Source organism: Coffea arabica, chromosome 10c (genome assembly GCF_036785885.1).
Source record: "Coffea arabica cultivar ET-39 chromosome 10c, Coffea Arabica ET-39 HiFi, whole genome shotgun sequence".
In the NCBI taxonomy this organism is placed as follows: domain Eukaryota; kingdom Viridiplantae; phylum Streptophyta; class Magnoliopsida; order Gentianales; family Rubiaceae; genus Coffea; species Coffea arabica.
The window spans coordinates 53365539-53380248 of NC_092329.1; the positions used below are offsets into that span (position 1 = coordinate 53365539).

General features: G+C 37.9%; 2 protein-coding genes across 3 annotated transcripts; one reads left to right on the forward strand and one right to left on the reverse strand.

Moving 5' to 3' along the window:
* The first annotated feature begins 745 nt into the window (after positions 1-745).
* On the forward strand, positions 746-2954 carry LOC140016096 (zinc-finger homeodomain protein 2-like). 2 transcript variants are annotated; one of them, XM_072069230.1, is made up of 2 exons: positions 746-2539; positions 2618-2954. In XM_072069230.1, the coding sequence occupies exons 1-2, from the start codon at positions 1747-1749 to the stop codon at positions 2641-2643; spliced, it is 819 nt and encodes a 272-aa protein (XP_071925331.1). In that variant the 5' UTR covers positions 746-1746; the 3' UTR covers positions 2644-2954. The 2 variants fall into 2 exon arrangements, with proteins under 2 accessions (XP_071925331.1, XP_071925332.1); XM_072069231.1 differs by having other exon boundaries at positions 746-2954.
* An 8512-nt stretch (positions 2955-11466) lies between these two features.
* Positions 11467-13665, reverse strand: LOC113715087 (serine/threonine-protein kinase-like protein At3g51990). Its single transcript, XM_027239253.2, has one exon. It carries the CDS (start codon positions 13397-13399, stop codon positions 11876-11878), a length of 1524 nt encoding a protein of 507 aa, XP_027095054.2. The 5' UTR covers positions 13400-13665; the 3' UTR covers positions 11467-11875.
* Between the last annotated feature and the right edge of the window lie 1045 nt (positions 13666-14710).

The following is a 14710-nucleotide window of genomic DNA, read 5'->3' on the forward strand; positions in this document are numbered from 1 at the left end:
TATAGAAAGAATCTTAACCCCTAATATTATTAGTATTGGTCATTGGGGCTAAAAAGACTACAGTATTTGGTGGTTGTTGGTCAATGTTCATAAAAGAGGTTCTTGCGGTTTCATTTACATTGAAACCCTTTCTAAGTGTTTATTGTGTGGCATCCTTATTGAATGGTATGGTAGAAAAGTACCAATGAACTTAATTTTAGACATCGTGTATGATGAATGACATTTGGATACCATCATACAATGAATGCATCATTATCTCCAAACCTGTACTCTCTCTCTTTTTTTTTTTTTTTTTTTTTTCTTGGGGGTTGGTGGAGTATAACATATAATGGAGTATAAGTAAATTGAACAAAGCAATAATTTTCAGAGTCACCTAAAGCACCTCTTGATTTATTTCACAATTATCATTATGTTGTGGCCTTAGGCTCTTAGCTATATATGTAATTCGGGCGGAATAAAGAAATGACTTTCTGATAAGAGGATTGAGCTTATTAGAAGCACTTAATTTCACTTAATTGTAACTGCCACCTTAGGATGGCTTCCTTCGACGTTTTCCCATCGACTCTCCTATCTCTTTAGACTGCCTTAGACTAAGTTATACAACAGTTATTGTTGCAAAAAAAAAAAAAAAAAAAAATTTTCATACTATTGTTACAAACAAATTCGTTGCAATTTTCCCTTCATCCTTGGATGAGAAAGAATGAAAAATGGTGGCTGAAATTAGAGCTTCAACTTATGAGTGCAAGAAACTGATTAATGGTAATCACTTTACAGTTCTACTAGCTGCCTCCCTCAAAAAATAAAATAAAATAAAATAAAAATGGCCCCTAAAAAGAAAGAAAGGGAAATAGAGAAGGAAAAAAAAATCAAAATTCACAAAGATCCAACTTTGTCAGTTTAAGTAGACGTCATAGAATTGACCAGAGTCTCCAGACAGACACGCCATCTCCTCTCAAATTGCCATTCTCAGGCTCACTGAAAAGTGAATTCAGGGGCACCTAAACTTTTACCCTCCTAAGCAAAGCAAATATTCTGAGGCCAAAAAAGAGCTGAAACAGTGGATGCTCTCATCCAAGGGAGCACAAGATTTACCATCCGGTAAAATTCGATCAAAACCATTAATCAGTTATTACCACTCACAAGAAGTCACAAACAACAAAATTAACATCAACCATCAGATGCTAAAAAAAGGAAAAGGACTGATGTAGAATACTACCACAATTTATACGAGTATTAGCCCCAATTAATCTTTTTTAAGGTATATTATGAGAGAGAAAGAGAGGAGGAATTCAAGAATTGAAAACAAACAATTTTTACTTATCCCCTCTCTTCCTTTTATTTTAGCAGGCGGGTAATTGATGTCCACACCCTCCTCTTCCTCTTATCTTCTTCTCTGATCAGCATCCTCATCACTAATCATTTCCCCATATCTCCCCATTCCTTCTTATATATTCAACTATATGTATTATATTTCGTCTGTTTGTTTACATAATCTTCACTGAGTTAAACTTTCCCTACCTGATGGATCTAGAGCTCATCAAGGTCTAATCAAAATCATGGATTAGATCTTTGTTTTGATTCTTTTTTTTTTTTTAAAACAAAGCAATCAACTTGTTGAAGTCCCCAGTTGTTCAGTAATCCTACCATAGGAGTATCTGAAGAGGGCTTTTCTACACTGTACCAGTCAAAAACCAAAAAAAAAGGGGGAAAGAAAGGAAAAGAAAAGAAGACAGAAGTGGCCAAGAAATGGAGTTTGACGAGCATGAAGAGCAAGAAGAAGAAATTGGGATGCATCAGATGCAAGCTGGGAATTATCAAACACTCGGGAACTCAGCTGGAAGAGGAGGAGGAGGAGAAGGGGTGTCAGCTGCAACGACGGCAAGAAAAAACGGTGGTGGCGGCGGCTCTATGGCTACTACTTCTACTACAACTTCATACAGGTTCAGAGAATGCTTGAAGAATCATGCTGTGGCCATAGGTGGGCATGCCGTGGACGGGTGTGGGGAGTTCATGGCAGCTGGAGAAGAAGGAACCCTGGAATCCCTCAAATGTGCGGCCTGCAATTGCCACCGCAACTTCCACAGGAAAGAAACCGAAGGCGAAGGTTTCCACCAGCCCCACCCCACACCCCACCATCCTCATCACCATCATCCCCACCATGCCCATCACCAGTTTTCACCAGCTTACCCTTTCCGCTCCCCCCATCCTTCCGGCTACCTCCACGTCACTCCGCCTTCTCATCATCACCACCAGAGGCCCTTGCCGCTTCCCTCGACTTCGAGGGAAGACGAAGACGTGTCGAATCCTAGTAGTAGCGGAGGAGGAGGTGGAGGGGGCAGTGGAGGAGCCGGGGGATCGAAGAAGAGATTTAGGACCAAGTTCACTCCGGACCAGAAGGAGAAGATGTTGGCCTTTGCGGAAAGGCTTGGGTGGCGCATTCAGAAGCAAGATGAGGCTTTAGTGCAGCAGTTTTGTGCAGAAACTAATGTGAAGCGCCACGTGCTCAAGGTTTGGATGCACAACAATAAACACACCCTTGGTAAAAAACCCTAATCCCATTATTTTCTTTGCTAGCTTTTCCCTTTTTTTTTTTTTAATTCCAAAGTGGGGTGTGCAGAAAATGCAACGTTTTGTGTGCATTAATGTGACCTGGGATGATGGGGAAGGAAGAGGAGGAGCAGGAGGTAGATCAGTGAAAGAAAGAAAATATGTTGTTGGTGATTGGTGTAACAGATTAACAAAATCTGATTGAGGGTTGATGAGAGGTTTAGAGATTTTAGTTAGGTTAAGTTCTTGACCTTTTTGCTAATTAGTACTCCTTGCTTAATTGGCTTTCTCTCAATTTTGCTTCTCATCATCCACATTTCAATTTTGCTTTGTATTCAGCTTATTTTCAGTGATAAAATGACTCGTGAGTTTGAGACTACTAATTAAATAGCATCATTCGGACTCAATTCTTGCCCAAACATTTACTTGCTACAATACATGTTAAGGTAGCAAGGTGCACTTCTTTTTCTTCCTTGTACTTTGTTGATTCCCGAAGAGGTGCATACGAATTTCCGAGTTTGATGGCCTCTACTAGTTTTTTTTTTTTTTTTGGCTTTCTATGTTCTACTTTCTGGCACACCTGATGACCGCTCCTGCCTCTCATCCCGCGTAGAGACGTACTGAGGCCACTTTGAAAAGCTTACACAAGCATTCAAAGTGTCATAAGATGATGATGGGGGAGGAGGAGAATCAATAATGTCCTATTGTAGAACACTGCTGATGAATTTTCTGACTTTTCTGAGTAAATTCAGTACGTGTTTGGCATGCAAGGCTGCTGCCCGTTTCAGAAACGTCCCAAGTCTGTCATCTTCTCCTTCACACGCTTCATTTCGGCTTTTACTTTTATTTCTGCCTAAACCTCATGTTCCCACCGAGATATTAATGTCATTCATGCATCAACCTCCTATTTTGCATTTGCATTTCACACTCTTCTGAGCGTATCATTAAAGCTAATCAGCTGTAGACAGGTGTTACATATATATATATTTGTCCTCCCAAAACATGTTATATATATATATATATAGTATATATATACATATATATTATATATGCCTTGCCCCCATTCCCCACCAGTTTTTCATGGTGGTTATATCTTCAGCAAATATATATATATATAGCTTAGTTCCACAGTCCAAGTCAATGGTTTTCCTATCTTTCCTTGCTACAAAATCATGAAATACTCAAAAATCCTTTTCTTTACTTCAACTAGTCAGTCTCTATTGTGCAAGTAAGAGGCAAAGACTCTTGTTTTTTTTTTTCTTCAACTTAGTTAGTCTATTCCTAAGACCAGTTCTTTCTGATCCTTCCCTATCAATACCGGTACCGCCAAGTTTTAAGCTTCCAACACCTTTGACCAGCTTAATATATATATATGTATGTATGTATGTAGGCCATTTGTCAAATGCTGCATGGCAAATTGGCTTGTTAAGCGGGGTAATCCACAGTTTTCCATGGATCACGTTTCACGTCTCAATAGTTCAATAATGAAAAGGATTTATAATCGCTTTTTAATTATATTTGCGGATCCTATTTATTGCAATACAGTGACATGTTTCGACCTGTGATGTTCTAAAAAATGGATGAATTCTAGGAGAATCTACATCTTTGGCATATCTAGTAGTAAAACTTGGAAAGTTCGGATATGCAATGAACGAAGAAGAGTATTTATATATGTATATGTATAAAAAAAAAAAAAAAAAAAAAGTACAAGTTTCTGCAGCACATGTTACAGAAACTTTGCAGAGATAGATGGAAGAGGGAGGGGAGTCTAGATGAAGAGAGTGTGTGGGAGCAAAGGGGGAAATATGCTGGACAGCGTAAGATGGAGATGTTGGAGAAAGACTAGTCCAGCGAAGAAGCTGTCGGAAAAAAAATATCAAGAAGATGAAGCTAATGTTGCTTTATTCTGTTCCGGTAGGAACATGTGGGCTCTGGATCTCTCTAACACAATAAATCCCCGACAGACATAACAGCTCATGTTTAATTTTGCGATTGTCTTCTACGTTTGTTGGTCCTGCCTGAGTCCTGCCCACCCACATCTTTATATCTGGATCATCAGTTTCTTGAGGTGTTTCAACTACTGCCTGATTGATGACGATTAACCTGTGGTTTTTCGGGGAGGTGTAATCTCGGTCAATTTTCAAACTTCTCCTCAATTCTGTATTCATTAGTCAGCCATTTCTTGAAGGTTGAATGTAAGACGGCTAACAACGCTGAATTCTGACCCCCCCCCCCCCTCGCTTCCCCAAGTCTACCAATTTTTGCCGTATCGGAATCTTGATGGATGGGGAAAAGAATATGCAATTAACCTTTAATTGGACTTTGGTCGGATAGACGGGGGGAGTCTCTGAAAAAGCGTATATTTTCAGAGAAGTGCGGGAAGAGCGTATATTTTATTGTCGTGGCTAAGGAAAAGAAAAAGGAAGAGAATATGCAATTGAAAATTTTTTTGTTTTTTAATTTTGATGTTTTATGGCTACTGTGAAAATATTTTTAACAGTTTGAGATAGAAAGTAACCGTCCTTGCAAACATAAGCACTAAAATTTGAAAAAAGAGGTCTTGTTTGGAACGTTGATTTTCTATTAAAAAAAAAAGAAGTTTTTTAAATTTTTTCACGAACATATTTTTTAATTTTTTTTTAAATTCACATATATCAAATCGTTACAATATATTTTCTTACAAAAAAAATTGCATATGAAGTTTTGCCGTAGCATGTACCCCAGAAAAAAAAAAGGGAAGGGGGGGGGGGGGTGGGTTGGGTTGTACAATTGGCCTAAATAGAAAAGTCCATTCTAACGAAGGAAGAGGAGAGGTTGACAAAATCGCAGAGACAAAAAGGACATCTTATGGGTAGCTTACGGTAAGCTAATTAATTTATGAAAGCGATAGTTAGCTGATTTCTTTATATTTGACTTGTGTTTCTGGCCCATTGTAAGCTAAGCACCGGTTTAATTAGGTTACAGCAGCTTATTCAATTGTACTTTAATTACCAATGCTGTCAAAAACTCTGCTTATGAAGTACTGTCAATTTTTCACTTGCTTTACATATCAAAAACTCTGCTCCTAAAGTTACTAGAAGTTGACCCCTAAACAGTAAACACCCTCCAAGCACTCATATTTGTTCAAAAGTGCGTCTTTTCATGGAAGCGTGGCATGGCGCACAAAGAAAATCGATTTCAAGAAACCTATCTTTTTAACTGTTCTTGTCCAAAAAGCCAATTTGAAAATTATCATGACAATAATATATTTGAGTTTGATTTGTATACATCTTCTACAATTAATGATCATTTTCCAGCACCCCCCATCTGGATAGAACTGAAGCAAACATAAAACACAGCTAACAGCTTCAAGTCCACATGGTATTCCACTGCTCTAAAAATAAAGCAGCAACAACGTGAATGGATCTCATAGTATTTTTTTTTTTTTTTGCCGGAGACGATAAACCTAATCTATCCTATACTAAGAGGAAGGGGCGGGTCTAAGGAGACCCAGGGATAAGCCGGAGGGGACCGAACCACCACCGAATCAATAAGAAGGCCCAGGGATCTCATAGCATAGAAACGGGCAATAAACAGACCTAATTTTATATATCTACCACCGAATCAATTGTGATTAAGATTGAGGCGTGCAACTTGATATGATATTGGGATACTCGTAGTCTTATTCTTTTGATGATTTGAACCAGAGATTTATTGGTCACCGGTAAAGTATCTTACCAATTAAATTACGTTTTGTTCTCAATTTTGGTCTGTAAGTATAGATAAATTTTAATTTTATATAACTTAATCTTGAAAATACGAAGATTGAAGAGCAATTAGCTTTATGTGTTGACTGGATCTCTCCGAATTCATTTAATTTTTTTTTTTTTTGAAGTTTAGATATTTCCTAGACCACTTGTTGAATCTATCTTGTTATGGTCGATAAAAGTAATCAGTAATCACTAAAAGTATGCTTTTTTTTCTTTTGCTCTTTATTCACACACAAACCCTCTCTTTTCTCTTTGAGTGTTTCTTTTTCATTTTCTTAACCTTCCTTTGATTAAACGTTTGAGCAATTGCTCTCCACTCATTATATGCTCTTTAAGGAGCATGTCCAACGAAATGGACGACTTTTGATTTACAAACAAGAAACCAGTCAAAGCATTAGGGCTAGGCCGACAAGCTAGTCGATTTACTAATTTGGTTAATGTGATAAGCACCCTAAGCGATCAATTGTTTTTCACTTACACCCTAAACTATCAATGTTATTACTTTAGAGTATTTTATACTATCAATTTATGACACATTAATTACCAATCAATGATTTCTCTTACTTTTTCTACACTAAATTAAAGACTTTAGCACCCTTCATCTTGATCTTACTGAAATTTTCAAAAATTAGTTTTTCAAATACTAAAAAAAAATTTTTTTTAAAAAAAAGTACTCTAAAATGTAGGCTAAATTTCTTAAATATACCTAAATATATTCTAAAAATATCCCAAAATATACTTTAAAAACTCAACTACAATAAAATTTTTCAAAAACACCCCAAAAAACAGCTAATCCAAACGAAGCCAATGTTATGAATTTAGAGTATTTTATACTATCAATTTATGACACATTAATTATCAATCGATGAATTCTCTTACTTTTTCTACACTAAATTAAAGACTTTAGCACCCTTCATCTTGATCTTACTGAAATTTTCTTATTCTTTTAAGGGTATTAAAGTCTTTGTATCCAGAGATAGCTGCCAAATCAATTCATTTTGAATCAATTTGAGCAACATGCTACAAATTCACGGTATAATGCAGTTAATGTTAAAAATTATAGTTTAGAACAGGAAATTGCTAATCAGTGATGGTTCAGGGGGCGCGAGCTGCAATTAACCCTAGCTCTTGCTCAATTGTTGCAGTCTACTTTAGTCAAGATTGAAGTGGAATAGGGGATCACTTTTATAAAGGGAAAAGTAAGCAACTTCCGACCCAAAAAGACATAAACTTCCAGTTTTACAATTCTAATTCATTTCGTCTTAAAAACCTGCAACTCTGTATTTTCGAAAAAAATGAATTGAAAAATGTGTTTATGATGCAAATCAACTGTGTAATATTTGACAAAATTGGGGTATCCAAACACACTCAGATGTAGGTGGTCCAAATCATTGAATCAAGTCGGATCACTACTGTCTGGCGGATGCTAGGTCGGGAAAACTGAGCCTTGCTCTTAAGAGAACGGGAACTTCGAGAAGAAGAAACTGATCAAGAATTAAGTTGTTCCAAACCATGACACAGTCCCTTTCGAGGACACCAATATCGATATGGGATACTATGTATAAACTACAAAAGAGGAGCTTGCTTGTGATGTAAACAAATTCTGTAACTTTATGTTATTCCATATATAGCTTTGTTTTTTTTTTAGGTTGTTAAACTAACCATTTCCCTTTTGTTATTCTCGTGACATTTAATTCAATCAATTCTTGGAACTTTTGGTTAAAAATACATTGCATCTTTTACATAAGCACACGCATAGAGTGTCAGATTCTATCTATAGACAAGTATAAATATAGCGTGAAAATTAACAACAGAGTATGTGAAAATTACTTGTCCTCATGATTAGTGATTATCTACCGGATGATTAGGTAATTAATTAGCAACAAGTTCTGATTTTGCATATTTGGTTGGATGACGTAAAAGTAGAGAGTAAAAGAAAAGGCAAAAAGAGCTATCCCGACTTTGAGAATCCTCTTTGGGCTCAAATGACTGAGTTTTGGGTTATAGGTCGGAGATTCAAACTTTACCTGCAACGAAAAAAATTCAAAGAAGATACCAGAGTAATCCCTTTGGTTTAGTTAGATGCTTATACTCACTAACTCCTTATGCACTGCTTCTTTAGACTCCCCTCCTCTAAAAATCCATTTGATTTAATTAGATTCTTATACCTATTAGTCCCTTATACACTGCCTCTTTAGACTCCACTCCCTTTGAAAAAAAAAAAAAAAAAAAAGACTTGGAGAATCCTTGTTTGACCCAACAAATAAAAATAAAACCCCCCCCCCCCCAGGGAATTCTCAATTGAATAAGATTGGAAAAAAAATTTTGGTTTTTTTTTTTAACAAGAATGGGAAACCATCACAGCTGGCCCAAACGTATCATCGCTACCCTCTATGGATTTGGGTTGTCTTGATTATTGGATCGATGGAGAGAAAGTCCCAACTTCAGGTCACTTTTGTGGGGTATTCGTATTGAAATTTCCTCCGACCTGCTACACATGGGCCTTTCCGTGGTCAACTGGCAAGAAAAGCGGCGTGGCAGTTCGTATTTGCCGATTGCTAGGAAATTTTCAGGTTTCACAGTGTAATATTTATTTATTTTTAAATTTTCAGATTCTTTTTTATAGTTGCGCACGAATGATGTATTTTCTGCCATTAGTGTAGAATTTCATTATTCAATGAAATTATATTGTGTTTTATATATATAAAAAAAAAGAATTCGATTAATAATCTCAAAATTCTTTTATTACGTTGTAATTCCAATCCTTGTCCTAGTGCTTAATTTGCCACGCTATGTCTCTCAATCAGTCAAACTAACCACGCATGTTATATTATCCTACTCGATTTGTCCATTTTGATTGCTGCCTATTGTTGAATTAAAGTATCAAGAATTTCCGGATTATTCCAAATGATGAGTCAAACATTTGCAGCAACTCTTTTATTTATGAATCTTATGTTTAGTTTCATTTGACCCCAAAAAAAAAAAAAAGACACAAATTAAAATTAGAAAAAAAAAATTGCCATAAGGTTAGAATGTCACGAGTTACCGGTAAGACGATATCTTGAGCAGTTACATATCCAGGACCCCTGACACAAATAGATGCATCACAAGTTCCATATAGATTACTTCTGAATACAATTTCTTTCGAATTCATTAAGATTTCATGTACCGATTCTTGAATACCCGCTATGGTAGAATATTATCCATGTGCGACTTTCTCAGATTTTACACGTGTGATACATGTTGCTTCTATTTCTCCAAGCAAAGCTCGTCGCATTGCAATACCTATTGTGTCGGCTTGACCTTTCATCAAACTACCTTGGAGAAATAGACTTGGTCAGTGAAGATGAAGACAAATACTATCTCATTTATTTCATTTCCCAGTCGAGTACGGTTGATGTATAGATTCCCCTCTCTAAGTCTTGTTCCTTGTGGCTAAAGGGTGAAATGTGCTGGAGTACGAAGCTCAGGAAGATAGAGACTAGAGATCTCCAGTCCTCAGGGCGTGCTGCATCCTCATACAGCATACCCACTAACTATATATTAAATTCCCAGTTGCTGGTTCGATTAAAATTAAATGCAAACCGCATCTGTCCAACATGTGCTGAGCCACAGCCGAGTTGAAAATACGGAGGTAGTTAGTTTTGGCTTGCGCCTTTCAAGGTTCTCAAGTGCCACGGGCGTTCGAGTCGGATATTCCGACCCGTGAACCAAAATGCTTATCTAACCCGCAAAAATTGGATCAGTCATGTTGTAATTCGAATCCCGATCCGTTAATCCGGATATCTGCAGTATGCAGATCGGATCAATTGGATATTCTATCCGTATCTGATTTTTAAAATTTTTTTTAAAAAAAATTATAAATTCCAAAGATAAATCAAAATTTAAACGTATTATTAGAGTTTTAAAAGTACCATGTAAGTGATTTGTCCGACCTACTTACATATGAGATTTTAGCCATTAACCTTTTTTTTTTTTTGTCGCAATATATAGTAAATTCTGTATTTTTTTTCTTAAATTTTGATTCAAACAAATAAGATTCAATATTTCATCTATAATTTTTTTATCTACAAATTATATACTAACAATAATATGTTTAAAAACTTAACACAGCATGTAAAGAAAAACCTATTTTGAAAACGAACATAGATATGAGAAACAAGAGATCAAAATTATTATTATAAATTAGTGGAATTAATGTAAAAATTAAAAAACAAGAGACAAAAAAATTATATGACTCTAAGTTTCCATTTGGGATTGCAGTGTGTTTACAAAAAAAAAAAAAAAGCCACTAAATATACTTTTAGAGTGTTTGGTAATTAATTTCCTATAGCTTTTTAATAACTTAAAAGCACTCGTATACAAAAAAAATAAATGTCAAAAGTGTTTCTTTATAAGTCATCACAATCCCAAATAACTTCAAGAAACGTATTAAGCTTATGTTATATTAGAGAAAATACGGAGGCCATCTAGTAAAATTCACAAAACATAACTCGTGAATTCTTAGACTCCATTGTTAAAAAAAATTTTGAAATTTCATTTTCGAAGTTGAGACCATGGGAAATTCTTGTGGGTCATTATTCTTTAATCAAACGAATTGGCTGATGTTACATCAGAGTAAAAAAGGTGGCTGAAAGAATTCTAAGCTGATGTTACAGCCAAATGCCAAAAACATGAATAAAATAAACAAGAAAATGAGCACCTAAGGAGCAAGAAAGACTGAGCTCACGTGGCCAATAACACAACACAAGATGGTCTACTTCTTACATGAAAATGAGCATCTAAAGAAATTTTTTTTCTTTAAAAAAAAAAAAAAAAAAAAAAAAGCATACCCAGAGCAGTGAATAGCTTAGCTGAGATTACGGTGAAGCGGCGGCGGATATAGGCAACTGCAGTGCAATGCCACTACCTGCAGTGTTTGATGATATCAAAATCATGTCCGCTGGTGAAAGGGAAGTTTTCGGCCTCACCCTCACTCAATAATCCACCAACGCCGCCGCAGCTTTGAAGAATATCCATCAATCATGGATGGATTCTGAAGAATCCAGCCGCAAGGCTACCAAAAACCTGTCCCACGCTTGCTTGTGGCATAGGGCAGAAGAAGAATGAAGAAGCTCTGAAAAGTGCAGCTACTTTATTTCTCCACCTCTCTATTGGATGGAAGATGAAAAAGGAATAATCTTTTGACCATTCATTCATTCATTTTCACTGAGGAAGCATTTGTGGGAAACAACTTTCATTCCGGCTGGCTGATGAAATCATAAGAAAGAACACGATTGATGGACTTCCGGCGGAGATATATCACATCATACATGGTACACAAAAACAACCAGCTGACTGATTCAGTTCAACAAGTACTCTTTACAACAAGAAAAAAGAACAAAAAGAATATGGGATTGTGGAAAAACCCTCCAGTTTTACACATGGAACTATCTGTCTGTCTATCTATCCATCCACCAACTAGAGAGCAGAGATGGAGATCGAAGAAACTACAGTATAAAAATTTGGACCATTTCAGTATTGGTGATATTAGTAATTAATTAATAATCTCTTTTTCCTATCATCAGTAATGTAATGGATCATCCTTCTTGAGTTTCGTTTCTTGAATCCACCAACAATTTCGACTCTTCCAACTCCCTACCATCATCAGGACTCCACACCAATTTTACCACCACCCCTTCATTATTATTATTATTATTGGTGGCAGTAATATTACTATTATTATTATTCGCTAATCTCGTGCTTTGCAACATTCCCATTGACCGCGACTTACTCAACCTTACTATAGGCATCTTCACAGCCAATCCTCCCCTCCTCCTCCTCCCCGCTACCCCTCCTCCTGCTACACCACCGTCGTTACTGCTCAAATCCAACGCGCCAAATTCAATCTCCCTAAACGACCCAATCGATCTCGACCTTCCAATTCGATCACTCCGATCTCTACCCGTCGCCTCGCTCCCTCCACCTTCGAGGCTCCCCACGCTCGAGACTTTCCTGGTCCTTCTACTGCTTGCTCTGGCGGTCTTGATCATCTCACCACTTTCATCCAGCGGCTCGTATTTAGTAGTCACGCGCGTGGGATCTCTCACGCAGTCCACGCTTCTCCCCAAGTTATTCCAAACCGGATAATTCACTCTCTTGCAAACACCTTTTAGGCTCTCCACCACCTCCGCCATTGCCGGCCGCTTCGCCCCCGAAGTCCTCACGCATTTTGCGGCCAAAACCGCCAGCTGCAGCAGCGCCGCCTCATCCTCCGGCGGCCCAATCCTCGGGTCGCAGACTCCCGCAAAATCTCCGGCTTTTATTGCCGGCACCGCCCAGTCCACCACCGACGGCGGGCTGTAATTCACGTCGATGGCATTCCTCCCGCTGATCATCTCCAGCAGCAAAATTCCAAAACTGAACACGTCGGACTTGGTGCTGAGATCACCCGGCGCAAGGTAGCCCGGATCCAGATACCCTAGCGTCCCCGCCGGCGGGGTGCATTTCACACGAACGTCCTCCACGTGTCCTCTCAAAGCCAAGCCGAAGTCGCTGAGCCGCGCGTTGAAATTCGCGTCGATTAATACGTTCGAGGACTTGACGTCCCGGTGGATAACCGGCGGGTTAGAGGAGTGCAAAAAATGAAGCGCTTTCGCTAGTTGTAAAGCGAACCGGACACGCCTGGTCCAACCGGGCGGCCTGGTCGAACGATGGAGCAAATCGTACAAGGACCCGTTTGGCATGTACTCGACAACGATCAATTTATTGTTATGGGAATCGACGGAATGGCCGAGGAGATTGACCAGACGGGGATGATGGACGTGGGAGAGGATCTCAATCTCGTTTTCGGCGGGGGCGTTGGTTGAGGTGGGCTTGGTTATCTTGACGGCGGCGACGAGGTGTTGGCGGGGGTGGAGAAGCAGGTGGGCTTTGTAAACGCTGCCGTGGCTGCCCTTGCCGAGGAGGTGGGCCTGGGAGAAGGCGTTGGTGGAGGAATGAAGATCGGAGTAGGAGAAGAGGATGATTTTGTTGGAGGGCGGTAGTTTTTTGGTTAATTTGAAGTTGTAGGAATCACACGTGGCAACGGAAGTTTCTGCATTGCATGAGAAATAGCCCATCATGGTGATGATGATGAGGAGGAGGATGAGGAGGAATTATTGATGATGATGGCGACACAGCTGAAGAAATGTTGGGAGCGGAGAAGAGAAGACGGGGGATTTTTAGCAGAAGAGATGAAGAAGGACGGGAAGATAGGTTAAACTGGTGGAGAAATGACAGCGGCAGACGGGCAGAGACAAAGGCCATAACTAAGGCGGGGAGAAGAGTGGGTGAGACTTTCTTTTGTTGTTGTTGACAAAGATTCGGGTTGTGTCGTGAAGACATAAAGTGATGGTTGGGGGAAAAAAAAAAGAGTAAAGAAATGTTTCCTTTTTTTTTTTTTTTTTTTGTGTGGGTGACCAGAGTTTTTCTTTCTTTTTCAATATCTTTTCTATTTCCAGTTTACACGGTTTACCAAAAGGGTAATAAGATGCCAATAGTAACTTTGTGTGTTTGGAATGAAAATTATTTGGAAATTTTTTGCATTATTTATCAGAGTTAATCTTATACACTGACAGCATATGCATTATCACGTAAATGCATAATATATATATATATATTGCATAATTATATCTCAAACTTTAATTCAAAACATATGTTATGCACTCAATTGTGATATTGTTTAATTTACTATAATATTTTAATTTTTATAATATATATGAAATAAAAAGTTATTTAAAAATTATGTTTTAAAAAAAATCACAATAATAGTCAACATTTAAGAAATCCTTTTCAAAGGGTAAGCATTGAATAGTTGAATTCTCTTCCATTGAGCTCTCAGGGGAGTATGGTAGCCTTTTAGACTTGAGAAGGAACAGGCGAGACAAGACTTAAAAAAAGAAAAATTCAATTTTTTTTTTTTTGAAGCAAGAAAATTCCAATTCTTGAGTAAGGATTTTTTTTAATTATTCCTAAAGGCATAAAGTAAAAGATAGGTGAGGGAAGGGCAGTATTTTAAAATTTTAATGGATACTTTGACGTGCAAAGGCGTGAGGGGGGCTTTGATAGCGGGGGGAATATCTCGGGGATTGGCATAGACAAAGTGGGGTCCTGCTGCTTTACGTGGTAATTGCTGTGTATCCCTCATCTTTATTCCTTTTCCTCTCCTCTTCTTTTTTTCCTTTTTCGGGGCAATTATAATGGCTTAAATCCTGATTGGGGGCACATTCATGATTTCAATCTACGGACTGGGAAATGATTTCTTGACTCTTCCTCACTCCACATGACATGCATAAAACCTAAAACAAAAGTTTCAATTAGTATTGCAGATAGGGTAATAGGAGAGCTTATTTCTTCCGGAAAGGATGGAAGTTCATTCAATAATTAGTAGTATT

Excerpts from the sequence above, each read along its gene's own strand:
- LOC140016096 (XM_072069230.1), top strand. The coding sequence starts at position 1,747 with ATGGAGTTTGACGAGCATGAAGAGCAAGAAGAAGAAATTGGGATGCAT. Across the intron at positions 2,540-2,617 it reads CAACAATAAACACACCCTTG|AAAATGCAACGTTTTGTGTG; the intron begins GTAAAAAACCCT and ends TGGGGTGTGCAG.
- LOC113715087 (XM_027239253.2), bottom strand. The coding sequence starts at position 13,399 with ATGATGGGCTATTTCTCATGCAATGCAGAAACTTCCGTTGCCACGTGT.